The sequence below is a fragment of the Castor canadensis genome, chromosome X, assembly GCF_047511655.1.
Source record: "Castor canadensis chromosome X, mCasCan1.hap1v2, whole genome shotgun sequence".
In the NCBI taxonomy this organism is placed as follows: Eukaryota; Metazoa; Chordata; class Mammalia; order Rodentia; family Castoridae; genus Castor; species Castor canadensis.
The window spans coordinates 142,718,168-142,742,419 of record NC_133405.1 but is presented as its reverse complement, the minus strand read 5'-3'; the positions used below and the strand labels follow the sequence as shown (position 1 = coordinate 142,742,419).

Here is a 24,252-nt window from a genome sequence, read left to right as displayed (position 1 = left end):
ATTTGAGTTGTATTTTAGCCATATTTCGGAGAGCTATGCTAGGTAATAGTGTGTGGATTAAATCTAGTAGATAATGATAAACTTTGCAAGTAATAGTTTAAGTGAAGAATAATGATGAATTTCAACTAATGAGGCAGCAGAAATCCAAGGGAATGGGGTATGTGTGAGGAGTGTTATGAACAATTTATCTGATATGTTACTGTGATGAAGTTGAGGAATCTGGGATGACTATGGGTAGATAGAGTCATTTTAGGAACAGTGAGTCCAAAGGCAATTTTTTGCTGGATGGAAGAAGGAATACATTAAATGTTTCACTCTCTATATTCAGACTAAATGACTATTTGTTTCAATGTAATTCTAGCTACTTGGGAGTCTGAGATTGGGAGGATCATGGTTTAAGGCTAGCCCTGGCAAATAGTTTTTGAAACCCCATCTCCAAAATAACTAGAGCAAAATGGATTGAAGGCAGGTTCAAGCAGTAGAGTGGCTGCTTTGCAAGCTTGAAGCCCTGAGTTCAAACCCCAGTCTCACTAAAAAATAAAAACAACAAAAAATTAACAATGGTACCATTGTTTGAGGCTTCATATTCTTTTTGTATCTACCAAATCTACATTCTTTTTTTTTTTTTTTTTTGTGGTAGTGGGGCTTGAACTCAAGGGCTTCACCTTGAGCTATTCCACTGGCCTATTTTTGTGACATAGGGTTTTTTGAGATAGGGTCTCGTGAACTATTTGCCTAGGCTGGCCTGGAACTATTATATTATATTATATTATATTATATTACTATTATTATATTATATTATATTACTATCAGTTTATAATTTCATTATTCATATATTGTATCATCTGGGTAATCTTTATAATATTCTTTTTTTAAAAACTCATTTATTCATATCTGACCCATTGTTTGGGTCATTTCTCCCCCTGCCCCCTACCTCCTCCCTCTCCCCTCCACCTCACTCGCTTACAGGCAGAACCTGTTCTGCGCTTTTCTCCAATTCTCTTGAAGAGTAGACATAAGCAATAATAAGAAAGACATAGCATTTTTGCTAGCTGAGATAAGGATAAGTATATAGAGAGATTCCTAGCATTGCTTCCGTGCACAAGTGTTTTACAGCCCAAATTGATTCATCTCTACCTGACCTATTCACTACTTCCTGATCATCTTCCCATATTCACTTCTGTCGTTTTAAGGTTACTATATTAGCTCCTCTGCCGTGGGGATATCAAACAACTTGAAGTTTTGGGTTTCCTACCTATCCCCATACCTCCCGTATGTGCTCTCTCATTGTCATGTGACCCTAGTCCACCAACATTGCTGTATTTGTCCTAGATCTAAAGTCCACATATGAGGGAGAACATACGATTTTTGGTGTTCTGAGCCTGGCTAACCTCACTCAGGATGACGTTCTCCAGTTCTATCCATTTACTTGAGAATGATAAGATTTCATTCTTCTTCATGGCTGAGTAAAACTCCATTGTGTATAAATACCACATTTTCTTTTTTTTTTTTTTTCATTTTTCTTTTATTATTCATATGTGCATACAAGGCTTGGTTCATTTCTCCCCCCTGCCCCCACCCCCTCCCTTACCACCCACTAAATACCACATTTTCTTAATCCATTTGTCAGTAGTAGGACATCTTGGCTGTTTCCATAACTTGGCTATTCTGAATAGTGTTGCGATAAACATGGGTGTGCAGGTGCCTTTGGAGTAACTTGTGTTGAATTCCTTTGGGAATATCCCCAGGAGTGGGATTGCTAGATCATATGGCAGGTCTATGTTTTAGATTTTTAAGAATCCTCCAAATTTTTTTCCAGAGTAGTTACACTAGCTTGTATCCCACCAGCAATGAATGAGAGTTTCTTTTTCTCCACATCCTTGCCAACAACTGTTGGTGGTGTTTTTGATGATGGCTATTCTAACAGGGGTGAAATGACATCTTAGTGTGGTTTTGATTTGCATTTCCTTTATGGCCAGAGATGGTGAACATTTTTTCATGTGTTTTTTTAGCTATTTGAATTTCTTCTTTTGAGAAATTCTGTTCAGTTTAGTTGCCTATTTCTTTATTGGTTCATTGCTTTTGGGAATGTTTAGTTTTTTGAACTCCCTGTATATTCTGGTTATCAGTCCTTTGTCTGATGTGTAGCTGGCAAATATTGTCTCCCACTCTGTGAGTGGTCTCTTCAGTTTAGAGACCATTTCTTTTGTTGTGCAGAAGCTTTTAATTTTATGAAGTCCCATTTGTTCATCCTTTCTCTTAGTTGCTGAGCTGCTGGGGTTCTATTGAGGAAGTCCTTGCCTATACCTACTGCTTCCAGAATATTCCCTTCTCTCTCCTGTACTAACTTCAGAGTTTCGGGTCTGATATTAAGGTCCTTGATCCATCTTTAGTTGATACTAGTACAGGGTGATAAACGTGTCTAGTTTCAGCTTTTTGCAGGTAGATAACCACTTTTCCCAGCAACATTTGTTGAAAAGGCTGTCTTTTCACCATTGTATGTTTTTGGCACCTTTGTGAAAAAATAAGGTGGGCACACCTGTGTGGATTCATATCTGGGTCCTCTATTCTGTTCCACTGGTCTTCATGTCTGTTTTTGTGCCAGTGCCATGCTATTTTTATTGCTATTGCTTTGTAATATAGTTTGAAATCAGGTATTGTGATACCTTCAGCATTGCTCTTTTTGCTGAGTATTGCCTTGACTATTTGCAGGGTCTTGTGTTACCAAATAAACTTTAGGGTAGATTTTTCAATCTCTGTGATGAGTGTCACTGGGATTTTGATGGGAATTGTATTGATCATGTAGATTGCTTTTGGTAGTATAGCCATTTTTACTATGTTGATTCTACCAGTCCATGAGCATGGGATATCTCTTCACTTTCTGTGTAGTCTTCCTTGATCTCTTTCTTCAAAGGTTTGTAGTTTTTATGGAGGTCATTCACATCCTTTGTTAAGCTTACTCCTAGGTATTTGATAGATTTTTTTTTTGAGGTTTTTGTAAATGGATTTGTTTCCATATATTCTTTCTCAGTTTGTTTGTTTTTGGTGTGTAGAAAAGCTAATGATTTTTGTAAGTTGATTTTGTATCCTGCCACGTTGCTGTAGCTGTTTGCTGTAGGAGTTTTTGGGTAGAGTTTTTTGGGTCTTTAAGATCTAGAATCATGTCATCTGCAGATAGGTTTGTTTTGACAGTTTCTGTACCTGTTTGTATTCCTTTTATTTCTTCTTCTTGCCTAATTGCTCTGGCTAGGAATTCCAGTACTATGTTGAATAGGAGTGGAGATAGTGGGCATCCTTGTCTAGTTCCTGATTTTAGAGGGAATGGTTTCAGTTTTTCTCCATTAAGAATAATGCTGGCTGTAGGTTTGTCATATATAGCTTTTATAATGTTGAGGTACTTTCCTTCTATTCTTAGTTTTCTTAGAGCTTTTATCATGAAATGGTGTTGGATCTTATCAAACGCTTTTTCTGCATCTATTGAGATGATCAAGTAGTTTTTGTCTTTGCTTCTATTGATGTGCTGTTTAACACTTATAAATTTGCGTATATTGAACCACCCCTGAATTCCTGGGATGAAGCCAACTTGGTCACGGTGAATGATCTTTCTTTTATGTTGTTGGATTCGGTTTCCCATTATTTTATTGAGGATTTTCTCATCGGTGTTCGTTAAGGAGATTGGCCTATAGCTCTCCTTTTTGAAGGTGTCTTTGCCTGGTTTTGGGATGATTGTAATACTGGCTTCATAAAATGAGTTAGGCAGTGTGCCTTCCTTTTCTATTTCATGGAAAAGTTTAAGGAGACTTGGTATTAGTTCTTGTTTAATGGTCTGATAGAATTCAGCAGAGAATCCTTTAGGTCCTGGACTTTTCTTTTTTGGGAGACTCTTTATTGCTGCTTCAATTTCATTTTGTGTTATAGATCAGGTGATTAATACCCTCTTGGTTCAGTTTTGGATGGTCATAAGTATGTAGAAATTTGTCCATTTCTTCAAGATTTTCAAATTTATTAGAATACAGTTTGTCAAAGTAGTCTCTGATGATTTCCTGGATTTTGTGGTATTTGTTGTTATCTGCTCTTTTGCATTTCTGATTTTACTGATTTGGGTTTTTTTTTCCTCCTCATTTTAGTCAGGTTTGCCAGGGGTCTGTCAATATTGTTTATATATTCAAAGAACTAGCTTTTTGTTTCTGTGATTCTTTGTATTTTTTGTTGTTGTTGTTGTGGTTATTGTTGTTTCTATTTCAACAATAAAAATAAGAAATATTTTCTGTCCTGTTTGTTTTGGGACTTGTTTATTCTTGTTTTTCTAGGCGTTTGAGATGTAGCATTAGGTCATTGATTTGAGATCTTCCTGTCCTTTTAATATATGCACTCATGGCTATAAACTTTCCTCTCAGGACTGCCTTTGCTGTGTCCCATAGGTTCTGGTAGGTCATGTTTTCATTTTCATTAACTTCCAGGAACCTTTTAATTTCCTCTTTTATTTCATCAATGACCCACTGATCATTGAGCAATGTGTTGTTCAGCTTCCAATTGTTTGCATATTTTCTGCTGTTATTTTTGTTGTTGGGTTCTAGTTTAATGCGTTGTGATCAGATAGAATGCACAGAATTATTTTTATTTTCTTATATTTACTGAGGCTTGCTTTGTGCCCAAAGATATGATCAATTTTGGATCATATCCAAGAAGGTTCCATGGGCTGCTGAGAAGAATGTATATTGTGTGGAAGTTGGATGAAATATTCTGTAGACATCAGCAGGTCTGTTTGATCTACTGTGTGAGACATCAGCAGGTCTGTTTGATCTACTGTGTGATTTAGTTCTAGAGTTTCTTTATTGATTTTTTGTTTGGATGACCTATCTGTTGGTGATAGGGGATATTAATGTTTCACACTATCACTCTGTTGGAGTCTGTATATGATTTTAGGTCCTTTAGAGTATGGTCGATGAAATTGGGTGCACTGATGTAGATTGAAGTGGGCAGAGAAAACATATGACTCTTGGACACCCAAACCCTAGGCAGGAAAGAAGCTGGTAATATTATTCAGCTGCCAATGTCTGATGAATAAAAGTAAAGGAGATTCAGAGGGTGAAGTCACAGGGAACAAAGAACTATTCTAAGGTCTTGAAACATAATGGAATTTTTGTCAAGCTGGATTTTAATATTTCTTTAAAGTAGTAACCAATTTTACCTTCTATTTAACTGTGACAGAATGTCCTCAACTATCCTAAAACTTGCTTCTTGAGGCTATGTATCAATAGATAAAAAGAAACTGTGTCCCAGAAGTTGTACTTAATACCCACAAAATCATAAGCACATGGTTTAAGATGCTATTTGAGATTTCTGCACTGCTGAATTTCAGATGAGATTTCTGGACTTGGAACATTGGGAAAGGGAGACTATAGTCTACTTTTGAGAGGGCCACAAATGTTTGAGGACCAGAATGAAGACATAATGATTCCCCCAAAATGACCATACTCCAAATCATTAAAATACAGCAAAGCAAATTCTGCAAATGTAATTAAGAGTATGAACTTAAGCATAAGGTTGGGAAATTATGCTGAATTACTTAAGTGGGGATAATCATGAGTTCTTAGGAGTATTTTTCTGACGTGAGTAAGATCTGTTTTGGCAGTACTGATGAGTCAAGTCAGTGCCTACATAGTGCTTGTGGGCATGTACTCAATCATTTGACTCATTACCTTAATAAAAAAAGATCTGATGGAAAGGAAGGTGAGGAGGATTCAGAGCATGAGGGAAACTGCACAACTCACTGTTACAAAGGATGAGAAACAAAGTGGGCAACAAAACAAGCAACAAAATCCTACTTTATGGGGGAGAACTGGAAATGAAGAATGGTAGAGCGGGTGAATTCAAGTATGATATATTTGGTATATTGTAAGAACCTTTGTAAATGGCACAATGTATCTGCACCGAGGACAACAATAAAAAAATGTTTAAAAAAAAATCCTGGCTGATAAACTGAAGGGAAACAAGAACTTAAATCTCATAACCATAAAGAATTAAATTTAGGGAAAAGTATGAATATTGTTAGAAGTGTTTTCTTTCCTTTTCCCTGAAGATTTATAGGAAGTTAACACAGAAATCTTCATTTTGACCCTGTGAAACTCCACAGAGAATCTACCTGAGCCGTAGTATTTGTCCTTCTGATTTATAGAATTCTGAGATAAATTTACCTTTTAGGTCACTGGATTGTAGAAATACACAACTGGGGCAAAATTTTAAAAAGTGAAACAAAAGAAAACTAATAAAATTACAAAATATTTTTCAGAGTGAGAACAGGACATTAATGTATGACTGGGAAAATAAGAAACAAGTTAACAGTAAGAGTTTAAAAGCTGACAGTGTAACAGGAGTGAGTTGGCTATGAGATTTTTGGCAAGGAATCTAAGTATGAATAAATACCAGATCTGATAATTCATCCTTTGGATAAACAACTCCAACTCTGGTAGGTCAGAAGTAGAACAACCAAAGAAACAGTTATACCTATTCCATCAAAAAACGTGTTTGGTTCTTGTGGTTGTAATTCAAATTCATCTTCTTCCATGGCCTTTAATGTTCATTAATCACAGCTCCTAAACCAGGAAATAAAGTATACCAAACATTCATTTTTTAATATCACATTTTAAAGTGTGTTTACTAACATTTCAGAAATGCCAAATTATTTATCAAAAACCTGTCAATGAGAAATAAGGAACTGACTCTAGTAATATATGGGCAAGTACCACCAAAAATGGTCAGCTAAATGAAAGAAGGTAACCATGCTTTGGTTTTATTTGTTTTATTTTTCTGAGAGTAAATGCTTTAGGTTTTCTTTTCTTTTCCTTTTTTTTTGGTGGGATTGGGGTCTGGTCTGAACTCTGGACTTCACAATTACAACAGCTGAGCCACACCTCTACTCCATTTTGTCCTGGTGATTTTAGACATGCGGTCTCAGGAAGTATTTGCCAGGACTGGCCTCAAACCTTGATCTTTCTGATCTCAGCCTTCCCAAGTACTTAAGAGTTACAGACATGAATCACTGGAACCCAATAAACAGAGGGTCTTCCCTTTCTTCCTTCTTTCTTTCCTCTCTCAATCCCTCTTTTCTTCCTTTCTCCATCCCTACTTCCTTCCTCTCTATCCCTTTTTTTTTTTTTTTAAATTTTCACTATGCTAGGGCTTAAACATTTCATACACCAAGGTTATTGCCACTTCTTATCAATAGCCCCATAATTATTTAGAACCAACTAAAACCTGTTTTCAAGATTATTAAGGGAATTTCTGCAAAACTTCATTACATCTATGTATTTAAAACAGTCCACAATCTTGATATCTCTTAATTACAAGATGGTAAAAAAACCAAAATTCCTTAAAAAAATCACTAAGAAGACACTGTTTAAAAATTTTTATATTATCACTGACCTCTCTTAACTGATCTTCCGATTACAAACAATATCTATGTACAAGTGAATGTGTGTGTGTATTTTTTTCATTCACTGTTCGGGTCATAACTGAACTGATAACAGCAATAAACTAGTAAATAAACATTTATATTTGACAATAAAACAGTAATAAAAATCTTATTTTTATTAACACATCTGGAACCATCAGAGTCACTTTCTTTCCTAGTGTCTAAAACTACAACGAACAGGTTATTCTCCAAACACGATTTAGAAAATTTAGTCAGTTTACCAACAAAAATATTAAAAGCTGGGAAATGCTGGCTTACAACTGTAATCCTACCTACTTGGGAAGCTGAGATCAGAAGGATCATAGTTCCAGGCCAGCCCAGGCAAACAGTTCAAAAGACCTCATTTCCATAACAGCCAGAGTAAATGGACTAGAGGCAAGGCTCAATCAATAGAGCACCAAAATATAAGTAAGAAGTTTGGATTTAAAATCCTGTAGGGTTTGCACATAATATTCTAGAAATACTCTCTTTCTCCTCTGAATTCCCAACTACTTTTATCCTTCTTGCCTTATTTTATTTTTAAACATATGTTCTGATAAAGTCCTTAAGGAAACATGTAAGTGATAAACTCAACTGTAACTTAAAAATAATAAAGGATTTTCAGCATGTCAATACTGTGGCAAATTCTGTTCATTTGCAAGAAACAGTACGTTTTTAAAAAATAAAAGAAATACTGTTTTATGACATTCAAACTGTATCACATAACAAGGGCATTAATATTTTGCCAGCCACAAAAAAAGGGAAGGATATACGCTCTAGTAAGTTCTCACTCTTCCCTCAATTCAAAACTACCTGTGGTATGTAAATACATTCCCTCTTTAAAAATGTAGTTCTAAAAGGATAAACTCAAATTAATCTCAGCATATTAAAAAATACATATTTATATCAACTGATGTGATTGAGTTGTTATTCCAATTTCTCTGCAAAATACAATCTCATTTGAATAAAAATTTAGCCAGAGATACTATTATCTGTAATAATAGCATTAAGGAGATTGGAGAGTTTCAAGTCAGCTTGGCCTGCACAGCAAATTTAAAGCCAAGGCCCAATCTAGATACATAGTAAGACTGTATCTCAAAAACAAAACAGTAGAGAAAGAGAGAAGCAGGGGTCGGGTGGCAATATGTAAAGGAAAGAAAAAAAATTCAATGTGTGGAATAACTTTCCTGTTTTAGGTATTCATCCTCAGGCTTATCAGTTCCTTCAACTCTGAAACTCTTTCCACTTCTTGGAAGTGATATTCTAGTTCTGTTTCCCTGATTCTGATGGCTACTATAACTTTGCCCTCTTTTTTCTACTTTCTTGTTTATTCTCATGTTTTTAACTACCAGGTTTATGACAATGATCCTAAAATCACATTCAGGGAAAGTCCTAACATTTTTAACAGACTGCTGAGTTTTTACCTAACTGAAACCTAGCTTTCTCCCACCAGAGTAAATTGGTTTTTTCTTTCTTTCCTGTCATTGGGTTGCCAAATCTTGCTGATTCCTTCCTCATAATTTCTCTTTTACTTTCTTCATCACCACCCATTTTCAGCTTCATTATTTCACTATCTCTAACTTCTAAAATTTACTTTCTTTCCTCCATTTTCACAGGTATCGAGTGAGAGCTGGTGCTAGGTAGCAGAAAGGCAGCCCTAGAATCTGTAGGTAGATTAGTTCTCCCAAATGATGCACAGAAAACACATGAAGTTCTCTAAATTCCAGGGGCTCTACAATATTATCCCACAACCATCACTTACTGTTATTATTCAATTTTGCATTGTAAGTTGAGTAATGACTCAAATAAGTCTTAAGTGCTTCCTTCTCACTCTATTTTGACTCTCAACATTCTCACATTTTCTGGAAGGTGAGGTCTCTAAAAAAATGAAGCTTGGGTATTTGCCATTAATAATGCCTGTTTTTCATTAGTATGGCTGACAACTGCACAAGTATTACCTGCAGGAAGATGCTGCTGGTATCAGCGTCTTAAGATGTGGCAAAAGCAGCTTGTTCATGTATCTAAAAGTACGTCATTACAGATAACTAAATTAGAACTTTATTCTAAATTGTGCAATAAAAAGGACAAAGCTAAAGCAAATAAAAAACCACTAACAGCTACAAGTTTTAGGATTCTATTCAGTAAAGATAGCAACTTAAAACAAGGGTCAGCTATGTCATATCATGTCCATTTCTTAATGTATATTCCAAAGTGAGTCTGCCCACCTCTCCTTTTTGTTCTTCTTTACTAATATGATCAATTAGTGAGCTGAATAGTACATGTGACTGCTTATTTTCCTATTTCATCATCATAAAAATTGATCTAGGATCTAGGGTAGTAGCAGAGTACATAATTTGCTCTGGGCCTGAATTTGTCACCAGCATAGGGGTGGGACTTACAACAGGCAAAAAAAAGTGAAGGTTCTATACTCCAGAACAATTTATATTACTGTTTATCTATATATGTACATATATTTTTAAACTAACCTTTCTTGAGCTAAAACTGCCCCAATCAGAAAGAAACCATGCATTTAAGTGAAACAGGCTCCAAAAACGTACCAATAATTGTAATAAAAGTGAAAGAACATGCTCTGATGATTTAAATGAAACTGCTACACCTCTGCAGCAGAAATCAAGTAGAGAGATCAGCTAAATCTGAAGAGAAATAAATAGAATAATCCAAAGAGTCTGAAATCTAAAAAACAACGTGGTTCACACTAGTTAACAATTGCTCTGGAAATCTTTTTTTTTCCCCCCTCGGTGTTTTAATTTTGCACTTAAAATCAGTTTAAAACTCACTCCTCCAGTTCTAAGTTCCATGACACAGACAATAAAAATTAAGAGGATGAGATACCTGTCAAGAATTCACTTTTGCAAATTCCAGCTGCAGTTTTAAGAAAAGAAAAATCTAGGATTCTATTTCAGACTCAAGTATAGTTGGTCATTTCTGTAATCTGGTCTTAAGTCAATGCAGGATTGAGTATAGCGACATCAAAACTTATTTATACAAGTTCAAAATGTGAGATAGAAAATTGGTTCATTTTTCTCAACATCTTTTTATGCACTGCTGAACTAAGCCTACCACATAGCTTTTGTTTTTCTTGTTCATGTATCTGTAAGAAATGTGAAAGAAGTCAAATAAATAACAGTATTTTGCATATGTAAAAATTTCATAGATACCACTAAGATGTTCTCTACAAAAGGGACCTGGAAATTGATGCATCTTTACCAGTAATGAGAGAGTGCCTCTTTTCTCCAAATCTTGGTTAACCCTGGAAATTAGCAATTTCTCCAAATCTTGGTTAACCCTGGAAATTAGCAATGCATCAATTTTACTAAAAAAAAAAAAAAAAAAAAACTTATTCTGAACTAATTTTCCAAAATTGACCTTTATGCATTTTGCAAATCTCTGAGTTTATTTTTTTATTTTTTTTAATTGTTTTATTATTCATATGTACATACAATGCTTGGGTTATTTCTCCCCCCTGCCCCCACCCCCTCCCTTACCACCCACTCCACCCCCTCCCTCTCTCCCCCACCCCCTCAATACCCAGCAGAAACTATTTTGCCCTTATCTCTAATTTTGTTGAAGAGAGCATATAAGCAATAATAGGAAGGAACAACAAGTGTTTTTGCTGGTTGAGATAAGGATACAGGAAGTTGACTCACATTAATTTCCTGTGCATGTGTGTTACCTTCTAGGTTAATTCCTTTTGATCTAACCTTTTTTCTAGTTCCTGGTCCCCTTTTCCTATTGGCCTCAGTTGCTTTTAAGGTATTTGCTTTAGTTTCTCTGCGTTAAGGGCAACAAATGCTAGATAATTTTTTAGGTGTCTTACCTATCCTCACCCCTCCTTTGTGTGCTCTCGCTTTTATCATGTGCTCAAAGTCCAGTCCCATTGTTGTGTTTGCCCTTAATCTAATGTCCGCATATGAGGGAGAACATACGATTTTTGGTCTTTTGGGCCAGGCTAACCTCACTCAGAATGGTAAATCTCTGAGTTTTATGTTAATTTTTTCTTCAGTTTTTTGAGGGGGCACTAATAGGGTTTGAACTTGGTAGGCACTGCTCTGCCACTTGAGTTACTTCTCCAGCCTTTTCTTTTGTTGTTTTTCAAATAGGGTCTTGTTTTTGCCCAGGACAGCCTCAAACCATGATTCTCTATCTAAGCACCATAGCGGCTGGGTTTCAGACATGTTACTGAAATGGGGACTTGCTAACTTTTAGTCAGGGGCTGGCCTTGAACCTCGATTAGATCATCATCTCCAGACCTCATGTATTACAAGTAACTGATATTACAGACCTAAACCACCTTTCAGTGTTTTGAGATGACTTAAAACTTAACAATCTTCCTGCTTCAGTGGTAGAATTACAGGTATATCTTCCTGCTTCAGTGGTAGAATTACAGGTATTTATCATCATATGTAGATACCTTACTGATTTTAAAGAATTATTGTTATATGTTATTGACCTCTTGTCAACCATATACACATTTAAATTTCTTTTTAATGAGCTCCCACAGGATGTGTATGGAACATCTTAACAATATTAATTTCCTCACACAACAGTCACTCTTTTATTTAGGTTCTCTTAAATTTCTATAAGCATAGTAAACATGCATTAGATTTCGAAGTATGGTGTTTATTAATTTCTTTAACAAAATCAGAATTAGTCCAATGTTAGGTCTTTTACCTTGTATCCATGTCTATTTTCAGCTATTCTTTCATCAAAAAAATTGGTATCGATAATTTGATAGTTGTTAATAAGCCCTGTGGATAAATTATCATTTAATTTTCCTCTTAATTAACTGTAGATATAATGCAATCTCATTTCAATTTTTAAAAAAGTGAAACTTAACAGGCTCAAGGATACACAGCCAGTAGTGCATAGACAGAAAAACCTTTGTTTTTTTTTATTTAGTTTGGCAAAACAATCAAGTCTTTACTCTGTCCCGAAAACTGTGTATCATCATGTGGGGATTTAATGAAGTATATTTCTTAAATACTTTTCAATTATATTACTTTTTAATCTATATCTTTTACTCTAATTTTAATGATAGCATAATACCTTAATAGCTTTTTTTACCTTATCTGTATGTCTAAACCTCAAATAGTCTAAACAAAGGTTGTAAAAGAAAGCAAAAATTCTATCAGTAAACATATTTAGCACACCAGTACTTTCTAAAGTAACATGTACTCACCAGGGAATTAAAAGCTCATCCTGTTTGAAAATACTGAACATTCCTCCCTCAAACTGTAACTGGTTCCTTACAACACATTGTTTATGCTAGTCTAACTGATAAAAAAGATAAAGAAAATACAATGTAATTACATTATAAGGTGAAACATAAATGTGATGAGGTGGTTTACACCAGAAGGATGGAGGTTTGAGACCTCCTTAGGCAAAAAGTTTGCAAGATCCCATTTCATCCCAAAATACTCTGGGTGTAGTGGTGCACACTAGCCAGGAAGCATAAGCAGGAGGACTGTGATCCCAACCAGCTTGAACATAAAGATCCTATTTTTAAAATAACAAAACTAAACAGGACTGGAGGCATGGCTCAAAGTGTCCCCACTTTCCAAGTCCAGGCTTGAATTCAACTCCCCGTGTTGCCTAAAACAGTGAGGTGGGTAAGACTTAAAAAAGAAATGCATGACCACAGCCATAACCGCTGACTTACACACAGATTTCTCTGGCCCACCAATTACAACTAGAGAAAGATTCATAACAATAATAAAAGGAGAGCTTTTTTCCCAAAACAGAAGTAGGTGAACATCAAGATCAGAAAAACCTGTTAGGCCTGTAAAGCAGGCCTGTAATCTCAGGTACTTTGGAGGCAGAAACACCAAGAGTTAGAAGCCAACCCTGGCAAAGTTAAGACGTTATCGCAAAACAATACAAAGAAGAAGAATATCAAGTGGTGTAACACATGCCTAGCAAGCTTGAATCCCTGGGTTCAATTCCAGTACCACAAAAAACCAAAAGAAACACGACAAAAGATCTTAGAAAATTGTCAAATTTCTTGAATAAATAACTGCACAATGTAGCTCAAATATGTGAAATTACTTACTGTTCTGTGCTATCATAATTCTTGTCAGAAAAACTATGCCAAATATAACTTCTCACTTGCATTTTTTTATTGGGTGGGGGGGTGGAGTTTCAGAGAAGTAGTATACTGTTACGATTATAGCTAAATTTCATTTTTAAAAGACGAACACATTTGTAGGGTGTAGTGCACCTACATATATGGGAAGACTGTAGTTCCATGCCAGCCAGTGTGAAAAGAATGCACTGCAACAAGTAAGTTGAGCATGGTGTGCCCACTGTTAAGTCCAGCTATTTACAAGACACAGGCAGGAGAATCTGAGACAGATCCTGGGCTGAAGAAAGAAAACCTTCTATGAAAAATAACTAAAGCAAAAAAGGGCCAGGGGCATAGCTCAAGTGGTAGAGGATCTGCCTAGCAAGAACAAGCCCAGGTACCCCAGAACCAACACACCAAAATAAAAAATAAAAAAAAAAAAGAGAAACACACACATGCACATAATTTCCTAATTTTCATCTTCAAAAATCTCATAATTCTATTTCATTTACAGAAATAAAATCTCAAGATATTTTTTGCTGGTGCTTATCACAGATTGTGTTCATACACTGAATACATAGAGAAAGGAGGCAAAGTAAACCCACCCCATACACACTTCAGCCAAACCCACCCCATACACACTTCAGCCAAGGGCCTGAGCCTGGGCTATATTGTGAATGGGGACCCAAGGGTGGGGGAAAAAAGGTATTTTGTCACTATGTCACTACATACTGTAATATTTTAAACTGGCTTCCATTATCTAGATGACTTTCACATAGAAATCCTCAGAAAACACTTAAGTAACAAGTCAGTGTTTTAACATTGTTCTTCATTTTTCCAGTAAGTAATTTAATAAAACTTGAGTCATTTTTTTACTTCATCTATCTTTCTACTCATCTAATTTTATAATAATAGCACAGTGAAATTTATATCTTTGTTTTCTGACCATCTAACTTTATCTTTAAATAGATGCTTTAAAAGAAATAACAAATGTTTACTGATATGTGCCCACTGTTGGCACACCCAACATTTAATGAACGTTGCTACACTTCAAACCACAAACAGGCCACAAAACACCGATGGGAACCGGTAATAACCCACTATCATCAATAGATAGGTTCTTCAGACAAAAAGTCAACAAAGAAATTTCACAATTAAAATGACACCATAGAAGGAATGGGGTTATCCACAGAATATTTCATACAGTAGCAGCACACTAAACATTTCTCTCAGTAGCCACTGGAGTGTTCTCCAAGACAGGTATTCAGGGGGACAAACCAAGTCTTAACAATATAAGAAAAATAAAATTACTTTCTGTATCCTGTCAGACGATAATGAAACAAAATTAAGAGTCAACAGAAGAAACTGCAGAAAATAACCAAACACATTAAGACTTAACAACACGTTGTTGAATGATCAGTGGTCCCATTGAAGAAATAAGGTTAGAATCAAAAAGTTCCTGGAATCTAACAGAAATGAAAAAATAACCTACCAGAACCTCTGTGATACAGCAGAGGCAGAGCTAAGGCAAAAGTTTATAGCTGTGAATGCCTACATTAAAACACAGAAAGACCTCAAATAAATGACCTTCTGATGCAATTTAAGTTCCCAGAAAAGCAAGAACAGGCTAAACCCAAAGTTAGCTGAAGTAAAGGAATAATAAAAATAAGGGCCAACATCAGGAAAAGAGAGCCTCCCCCAACTATACAAAGACTCAACAAAAAAAAAGTTGGTTCTTCAAAAAGATAAATAAGACTTACAGACTCTTAGCCAATCTGACAAGGAGGAGGGAAAAGAGGATCTTTAGGGACTACTTTGAAAACATATACTTAAAACTGAAAAGTCTAGAAGAAACTGGTAAATTTGTAGATGCACATGACAAACCAAAATTGAACTAAGAATATATAAATCACATAGGCAGAACTGTAGAAAAGAATGAAATTGAAGCACCAAAAGAAAAACCCAGGACAATGCATTCACTGCTAATTTCCACAAAATCTTTAAAGAAGTAACATCAAAGTTCATCAAACTTTTCTATGAAATAATAAGGGGAATGAATATTACCATACTCATTCTATGAAGCTAGTATTATATTCACACCAAAATCGGACAAGGGTGCAACAAAAAAAAAAAGGAGGATTACAGGTCAATCTCGTTAGTAAACGTAGGTGGAAAATTTCTCAGTAAGATACTAGCAAACTGAATTCAACAACGCACCAAAAAGATCATACTCAATGATCAAGTCAGTTCCCCACAGGGATACAATACTGGTTCAACATATCCAAATCAATGTAAGTAGCAAGGACAAAAACCACACAATAATCTCAAAAGCTGCAGAAAAAAACCTGACAAAATTTAACATCATTTTACGATAAAAGCTCCAAAGAAAATAGGAATAAAAGGAATATACCTCAACATAATAAAGGCCAACCTATAGTCAATATTATACTAAACAGAGAAAAACTGAAACCTATTTCTTTCAAAGTGAGGAATGAGTCAAGTGTGTCCACTCTTCCCATTCTTATTCAACCTAGTTTTGGAATTCCTAGACAGAGTAGTAAGACAGGAAGAAATAAAAGAAATTCAAATAGAAAAGGAAGAAATCAAATTATCCCTATTCACAGATGACATAATCTTATACTTAAAAAAAAAAGAAATCCAACAAAAAACTCTTAGGCATCATAAATATTTTCAGTAAAACAGAAGGACACAATTAGATCTAAAAAAACAAAAAAACAAAAAAACTAGCTTTTCTGTATACCAACAATGAACAAACTGCAAAAGAATTATGGAAAACAATCCCATTTACAATAGCATTTGGCAGGGGGAGGGGGGGGGAGAGGGCAAGACTTAGGAATAAATTTAACAAAGGATATGAAAGACTTCTATAATGAAAACTATAAATCACTAAAGAAAAACTGACGAACATATTAAAAAATGGAAAGATCATCCATGATCATGAATCAGTACAATGGAAATGGCTATACCACCAAAAGCAATCTACATGTTTAATGCAATCCTCATCAAAAACTGATCGAAAAATCTATCTTAAAGTTCATAAAGGAGCACAAAAAACATCGAATAGCCAAGGCAACAATGAGCAACAAGAGTAATGCTGGAGGTATTGTATCTGACTTCAGGCTATATTACAGAGCCATAGCAATAAAACAGCATGGTACTGGAACAAAAATAAGACAAGACCAATGAATGGAACACAGGACCCACAGACACACAGCTACAGCCATCTGATTTTTGACAGAGGGCTCCAAAACATATGATGGAGAAAAAGATAGTCTTTTTCAACAAATAGTGCTGGGAAAACTCTTTATCTGCACATAGAACAATGAAACTTGCCAAGTGAAGGTGGCTCACGCCTATAATCCTATCTATTCAGGAGGCAGAGATCAGGTAGATTGGGGTTTGAAGTCAGCTCTGAGCAAACAGTTCTCTGGATCCCATCTTGAAACTACCCAACATGAAAAAGAGCTGGTAGAGTGGTTCAAGTGGTAGAACATCTGCCTAGCAAGTATCAAGCCCTAAGTTCAAGCTCCAGGGCTCCCAAAGAAAATAAACAATAAACCCCACTGAAATTAGGTTTTTGTCCTTCACCCTGTACTAATATCAATTCAAACTGATTCAAATTTTAGTGTAAGGCAGGAATCTTTGAACATACTGGAAGAAATGGGGAAAATTCTGGAACATATAGGCATACTCAATAACTTTCTAAAAAGAACTCCCATGGCTCAGCAAGTAAGAGAAAGGATTAACAAATGAAACTATCTGCACAGCAAAGAAAACAGTTGCCAGAATGAAGAGGCAGGCACAGGATGAAGAAAATTCTTTGCCAGCTACACATCTGACAAGGAACAATAGCCACAATACATAAAAAATTTAGATCAATGAACCTCTGAAAAATTAATGACCCAATTAAAAAAATGGGCAAATGAACTGAATGGAACTAATTTTTCAAGGGAAGATGTATAAATGGCCAGTAAAGATAAGAAAAAATGCTGAATGTCCCTGGGTCATCAAAATCACATTAAGATTTCATGTCACTGTAATTGTTAAGAACACAAACAATAAATGTTGGCAAGGATGTGATACCGTCAGTAGGAATGTAAATTAATAAAACCACTGTGGAAAGCAGTGTGGAGGTTCCTGAGAAAACTGACAGAACTACCATTTGATCCAGCAATACCATTCCCGGGCATATATCCAAAGAAAAGTCAGTCAGGATACAATAAAGACACACACATGCACACTCATGTTTAATGCAGCACTACTCACAACAGCCAGCCTATGGAAACACTATACTCTACAACTGTGTGTATATATATGTATGCACATTACACACACACACACACACACACACACACACACACACACACAAAACAGGCTGGCAGTAAGAGTTACCTAGGAAGTGTGAGGCTCTGAGTTCAAACCTCAGTGCCACCAAAAAAAAAAGAAAAACGAAGAATGCTGGAGGTATCACAATACCAGAATTTAAACAACATAATACTATGTGAGTATAGACTCTAGAACCCCATGGTCAAATTCAAATCTTGCTGTTAGCTTTATAACCTAGATATAATCTCTAGGGCTTCAGAATTTCATATCAAAAATAGAGTAAAACTTCTCTCAAGAAGTTGATTAAATAAATTTGTAGCAACAAAATAGAAAACAGTGCATATGTACCATGATGAAAATTAAATGTCATGGAAAGACAAAGAAATAAAACACACTAAATGCAAGGATAGGTCAGTAGTAGAGTGCTTACCTAACATGCACAAGGCTCTGGATTCAACTTTAGCACCACAAAAAGAATAAAAAGAAGGACAAGGTATATTCACCAAAACTGTTAAATCTACATGTGTTTGACATCAAAGACGAGGAATTTGAAATTACACATATACATATGAGAATATGATGTACCCTTTGAGTTGTATTCCATTATGAGTGGGGAGAAAGATTAAGTAAGTCATAGAAAAAAACGGTAGAAAAAAATTCAGGTAAGTATTCTAAATATTATTTTAAAAAGACAGCAAACTTTAAAAAAAATTATATATAAAAAATTTAATTGTCTTATGTATATATATACAAGCTGGAGGCAAGGTTCAAATGCTAGAATACCTGCTTAGCAAATGTGAGGTCAAGTTCAAAACCCCAATACTGCCAAAAAATAAACAAAGCAAAGCAAAACAACAATAAAAGGCAAAGGGACTGGACTCACAACTCAGAGTAATTGCCTAGCATGAATACTACGTCCTGGGTTCAATCAACAACAGGGGAATAAGAAAAGAGAAGAAGTTTTTTAAGGATGCAAAAACCAAAAGCCATTCATGAAAACACTAAAGAGCTTACTTCAAGTAGTATTCAACAAAACGTTATCAAAAATAAGGCTTAAAAGAAGCCACAAACTAAAGAGGTATTTGCAATGTAATTTGTAAACAATTTTTATAAAGAATACAAAATAATATTAATAAATAAGCAAGAACCAACACAAACAATTTACTGAAAAGGACATTCATACAGCCAATAATATACTGGGAGATGCGCAGGTAGGAAAGCTCAACCTCATCAATAATCTGATTAAGAACAAAATTAAAACTTCTATTAGATAACACTTAACCCCAAAATTCTAGAAAATTTTAATATGTCAAATCTTTAGTAATGATACACAACAGAAGCGCATACACAACAGTATCAATAACCACTGGAGAAAGAACTTAGCAATTCTCAGCTTTGTCGACACTGTACCACTTCTGATTGTTTTCCAGGGTATCAATTCCACTTAAACACAGGAACATTTGTGAACACAAATGTTCACAGCAGGATTGCTTCAAATTTGCAAAACAGAAACTAAAAAGCTAACTGAACCGAAGAATGGATATGTATTTACAAAGTGTATGGATAAATTAGCTCTTTCTTAAACTTTATCTTAGGTCTACTTTACAACTGAAGATGTGTATTGTATTTATTCACTTAAAACTGAAAAATCATGACCATATAAACAGCATCTGTAATGAAAGCATTTTCTAAATTAAAAAAAATTAATATTATTACAAATCACTTTAATATGTGGTTTAAAAGAAGACAGTTGGGTATGGGTATGGTACCCCTGTAAATCCTAACACTGTAGAAACTGAGGAAGGAAAATCATGAGTTCAAGGACAGCCCAGGCAACATAGCAAAAATCTATCTCACAAAAAAAAAAAGGAATTTAAAAAAATCAATTAAAAAGATATATCTTCTGTCTGCTTTCAATTTTTTTGAACAGCCATTTGTCAGACAGTCTCTGGAAAACTCCACTATGCACCAACATTCATAAAAGTATCAGTTTTTTAAAAAAGAAAAATTAGTATTTTCGTGAAAATAGTTTTCTTCTCACAGACACCCTGAAAAATTGTCAAAGATTGTTATGAGTACTTGGGCAACATTGTAAGAATAAACTAAATTCATATTTAACAAGTGTAAATCTTATTCAATTAAGTATAAATAATAAAGCACAAATATAAAAAAATCACACATAAATAAAATAAACAAAACATATACTTGTTAAGCCACACATACCATGTCTGAGGAAAAAAGTAAAAGGAAGTACTTAAGCAATCCTTTAATTGCTTTTGTAGCAATTAAAAATTTAATTGCTACAAAAGTAGCAATTTAATTAATTGTAATTAAAAGTAGCAATTTAATTAATTGTTTAAGTAGTAAATTTAATTAATTAAATTTAATTTAATTTAAAAATTGCTACAATTTTTAAAAAAAAATTACTTTTTTTTTAAGGTGGAACTAGTGTCTGAACTCAGGCCTTCATTCTTTCTAGGCAAGCACTCTACCTCTTGAGGCAAAATGAAACACAATGAGGCAAACTTATGAAACACAATGCTATAGTTTATTACATAAGGGTACTTGTTTTCAATACCTTCAAAACAATTTATAATTTAAATGCTTAATATACTGTTAATTATGTTAACTTCTTAATATTTTTTAAAAGCCTTCAAAATTTCTGTGTGACCAGGAAAAATCTCTCATCAAGGCAGTAGAAAGCAGTTCAAAGTCAACCCCAGGCAAAAATGCAAGATCCTACCTGAAAAATAACTAAACAAAAAAAGGTCGGTGGGGATTTGTCGAAAGTATAGAGTGTGTGCCTAGAAAACACCAGACCAAGTTCAAACTCCAGTATGAAAAAAATGAATAAAAGAAAAAATTTTTTTCTACCTCGTCCTGATTTAAATGCCACTTTAATCGAGGTTTGGTGTCATATGCCTATAATGTCACCACTTGGGAGACAAGGGGAGATGGATCATGTATAGCCTGGGCTACAGTGATACCCTATCTCAAAAAAAAAAAAAAAAAAAAAAACCTGCCAGACACTAGTGGTTCACGCCTATAATTCTAGCTACTTGACAAGGGTGAGACTGACAGGTCTATAAATCAAGATCCGTTCTAGCAAAAAGTCAGCACATCTAACCAATGCCTGGACAAAGTGGCATGTACTTTGAGATTCCAGGCCACCCCAAGCAGAAAAGGTCTGCAAGACCTATCTTGATGAAAAAAGCGGGCCTTATAGCACAGGCCTGTCATCACAGTGGATGATGGGTAGCATAAAATAAAAGAGGAGTGAAGTCTAGGCTAACCTGGGCAAAAAGTAGAGAACCTATCTCCAAAAAAACCAAAGAAGAAAGGGTTAGGATGTGACTCTAGTGGTAGAATAAACACCTGACAAGAAAGAAGCCTTGAGTCCAAACCCCAGTACCAAAATAATAATAACCATCACTACCACAACAGTAATTCTGGCTAGATTTGAATTGGCTGCCAACAGTCCTGTCAGTTGAAGTAAAGAGCAGTGATGAATAAAAGAGAAAGTTATTGATCTCCCTGTTTTGACTGGGTGCTTTCACAAATACATGTGGTACACATTAATATTTTTACTCAATTTCCAAAAAGTTTCTGGTTGGCTACTTAAGTTTCAGTTGGAGATGTATTAAACTCTGTAAACTTCTAATTCTACTAGAATTAACAAAGCAGAGTAAGAAACTTCTCTACAATAAGGATTTTTCATAACTGAGGGAAGAACACAAAAATATAACAAATTAAATACTAAAGATATTTACATTACTCTGTGTGACAGAAGAATGAGTCTGAGAAAACTGTAGAACAGAAGGAAAAAGAAAACAAAAATTAAATAGGCAAGAAGCAGGAGCTATTTTAAAAACTCTAGAACAAAGGAAATTTTCCGTAACTATTACTAGGTATCTACTATGTATTAAGTCAGCCTTCTGAATATGGAAGAGATGTTCAGTTAATGGAAACACCAGTAACTGATGAAAAGGTGAGCATGAAAAGGACAGTAAGGATAAGAAGGAGACTGGAGAAAACACAATATAAAGAGAACATGTGTTACCTGCCTAATAATCCCAGCACTAGGGAGGCTAAAGCAGAGCGATGCAAAGTTCAAAACCAGCCTGACCCATACCAGGAGACCATATCTCCAAAAACTGAAAGAGCTTAGATAAAAAGACTGATAGAATTAAGACGAAGTTTTTGTAAAATGAGCATATATGTAAATATTTAAAAGGAAGACAAAGGATCAAGAGAAAGTCAGGGTAGAGCATAGGCAGAATAAAAGTACTTAGAAGGAAGGCAAGTACCCCATCAACTGAAAGCACAGAGAAAAAATACACAGAGGAAAATCTATGTAGAAATAAAGGAAATCCATAAAGTAGCAGATATCAAGAACTTACATCAGATGGCCATCTAGAATTATAAAAGAACAAGAAATATGCTAGGGGACTGGGACTACAATTACAAAAAAGAAGGTTTGTAATTTCTAATCTGCACAAATATAAATAATAATAAACTGGTTAATTAGTGAAAACATAAATAGAAATACAGCTAGCTTATTTCTAAAAAGTACTACAAGTTTTTAGAAGGGAGATAAGCTGTACAAAGTTTAAATTAAGAGTCTAGTACTTACCAGGGAGGTACTCTACCACTTGAATCACACCCTCAGCCTTTTAGGTTATTTTTTTTTGATAGAGTCTCACCTTTTTGCCAGGGGTTAGCCTAGGGCCTTGATATTGCTACCCATAGCATATTGTGTGGCTGTGATTATAAATGTGAACTTTTTGGTTGAGATGGGGCCAAACTTCTGCCTGGGCTGGCCTTGAACCAGGATTCTCCAAATCTCCACCTACCAAGTAGCTCAAATAAAAACCATCTAACAGTATTCCCTCTTTACTCCCACCAAAAACACTGTATTTTTTTAAAAACAGGAAAGAAAAAAAAAAAGGTGTCTTAAAACCAATACCTCATTTACCCAAAACACTTGGTTAGTAAGGTATTCCACCCATCAGTTTTCAAGATCATCTAGACCTCTCCCTTCAGGCAAAGAACATTGTTTATATTTAGTCATTTCTATAAGAAACCCTTTAAAGCTACATTCTTACCTGTCCTTTTAAATTATGCTTGAGTCTAATTTAATCTTGCACATCCATTACGGCTGTAATTGGAATAACCTGCTGTTGTACTGTGTAACACACAATTTTATCTTCTTTATAGCTCTTCAGCTGTCAAAGATAGAGGGCAACTACTTCTACAGTCAACAAATAGAAAATGCATTAGCAAGTTATCAAGTCAACAAACAATGCATATACAACTTGCTTCTAGTCTGTTTATATTTCTTGTAATGCCTCCTTCTGAACAGTAACCTGTTTGTTACCGTAAATATGCCAATCTCGTTTCCTTCAGTACTCAAGGAACATAACTGCTTTAAGCTGTTACTGTCTAGGAAAAACGGAAAACTTGATTTTTATACCATATAATTGTAGGAAATAAATGCTGCATGTTTTCTGAGACCCCTATGTGTAGAGCATTAAGTTAAATATGAGCTTTAAGAGAAGAAAAGTAATAAAAAGTGTTATTCTTATCAGGTGATACTGTTGTCCGGCAAGGCTTGCCTAAGAACAATGAAAGGAACTGAAGTTTTAAGAACTGCTTTAACTAATTCTACTTCTCAATACTTAATTGATGGACTTTATGAATTTTTCCCTGTAGTTCTCAATCATGACAGTACATTTTCCTATTAAACTTCACATTTATTTATTGTGATACTTTGCAAATATGGAACAACATCCAAGAAACAGTAACATTTAAAAAATATTCTAGGACTGGAGGCCTGGCTCAAGTGGAAGGAGTACCTGCCTACTAAGAGCAAAGTCCTGAGTTCAAACTCCAATATTCTCGCCGCACCCCATACACACACAAAGCAATATTCTTGACAATATTTTAGAAACAAAAAGTAATCAGCTTACTACTTTCACTCATATTTCGCAACTATGAAACTTTTGCAATGGGAACAACACTTCTTGAAGTCAGAATTATAAACTGAGTATCAACCACATCTCAGGTTTGCTGTCACTCTACAACTCCCAGTCACAAACTTTTCTGGTCTGTACTACCAATCTGGTATGTTGAACATCAAGTTTAGCCAAATTGGAAATAGAGGCTGTTTCCACTGTACCCCACCCGTCCACACACCACCAAGTTTGAAGTCAGAAACATGAACTTGTTAGGCAGAATCTCTACCATTTCAGTCAAGCCCTCAATCCTGCCCCACAGTAACTTTCTTGTAATACCTTTTCCCTACTCCCACCTCTACATAAAAAAGTTTACCCACTGTATTTATTAACACCATCCTATTAAGGAATATTTT

General features: G+C 35.1%; 2 protein-coding genes and 1 pseudogene across 12 annotated transcripts in view; 2 read left to right on the top strand and 1 right to left on the bottom strand.

Annotated features, from left to right (window-relative positions):
• Window positions 1–24,252, top strand: part of LOC141410420 (ATP-dependent RNA helicase DDX3Y) — a 1,065,346-nt gene that overhangs the window by 93,788 nt on the left and 947,306 nt on the right. The gene's annotated exons all lie outside the window — the stretch shown is intronic.
• LOC141419718 (eukaryotic translation initiation factor 2 subunit 3-like) overlaps window positions 6,508–24,252 on the bottom strand; it is a 48,141-nt gene continuing 30,396 nt past the window's right edge. For all 4 annotated transcript variants that reach the window (XM_074063188.1, XM_074063189.1, XM_074063187.1 and 1 more), the window contains 3 exons: window positions 12,146–12,222; window positions 9,412–10,760; window positions 6,508–6,596 (listed from right to left, as the gene is read on the bottom strand). In XM_074063188.1, the coding sequence (XP_073919289.1) occupies window positions 12,169–12,222 (54 nt within the window). In that variant the 3' untranslated portion in view covers window positions 6,508–6,596; window positions 9,412–10,760; window positions 12,146–12,168. The remainder of the gene's footprint in view (window positions 6,597–9,411; window positions 10,761–12,145; window positions 12,223–24,252) is intronic.
• Window positions 14,069–14,226, top strand: LOC141420167 (small nucleolar RNA SNORA51; annotated as a pseudogene).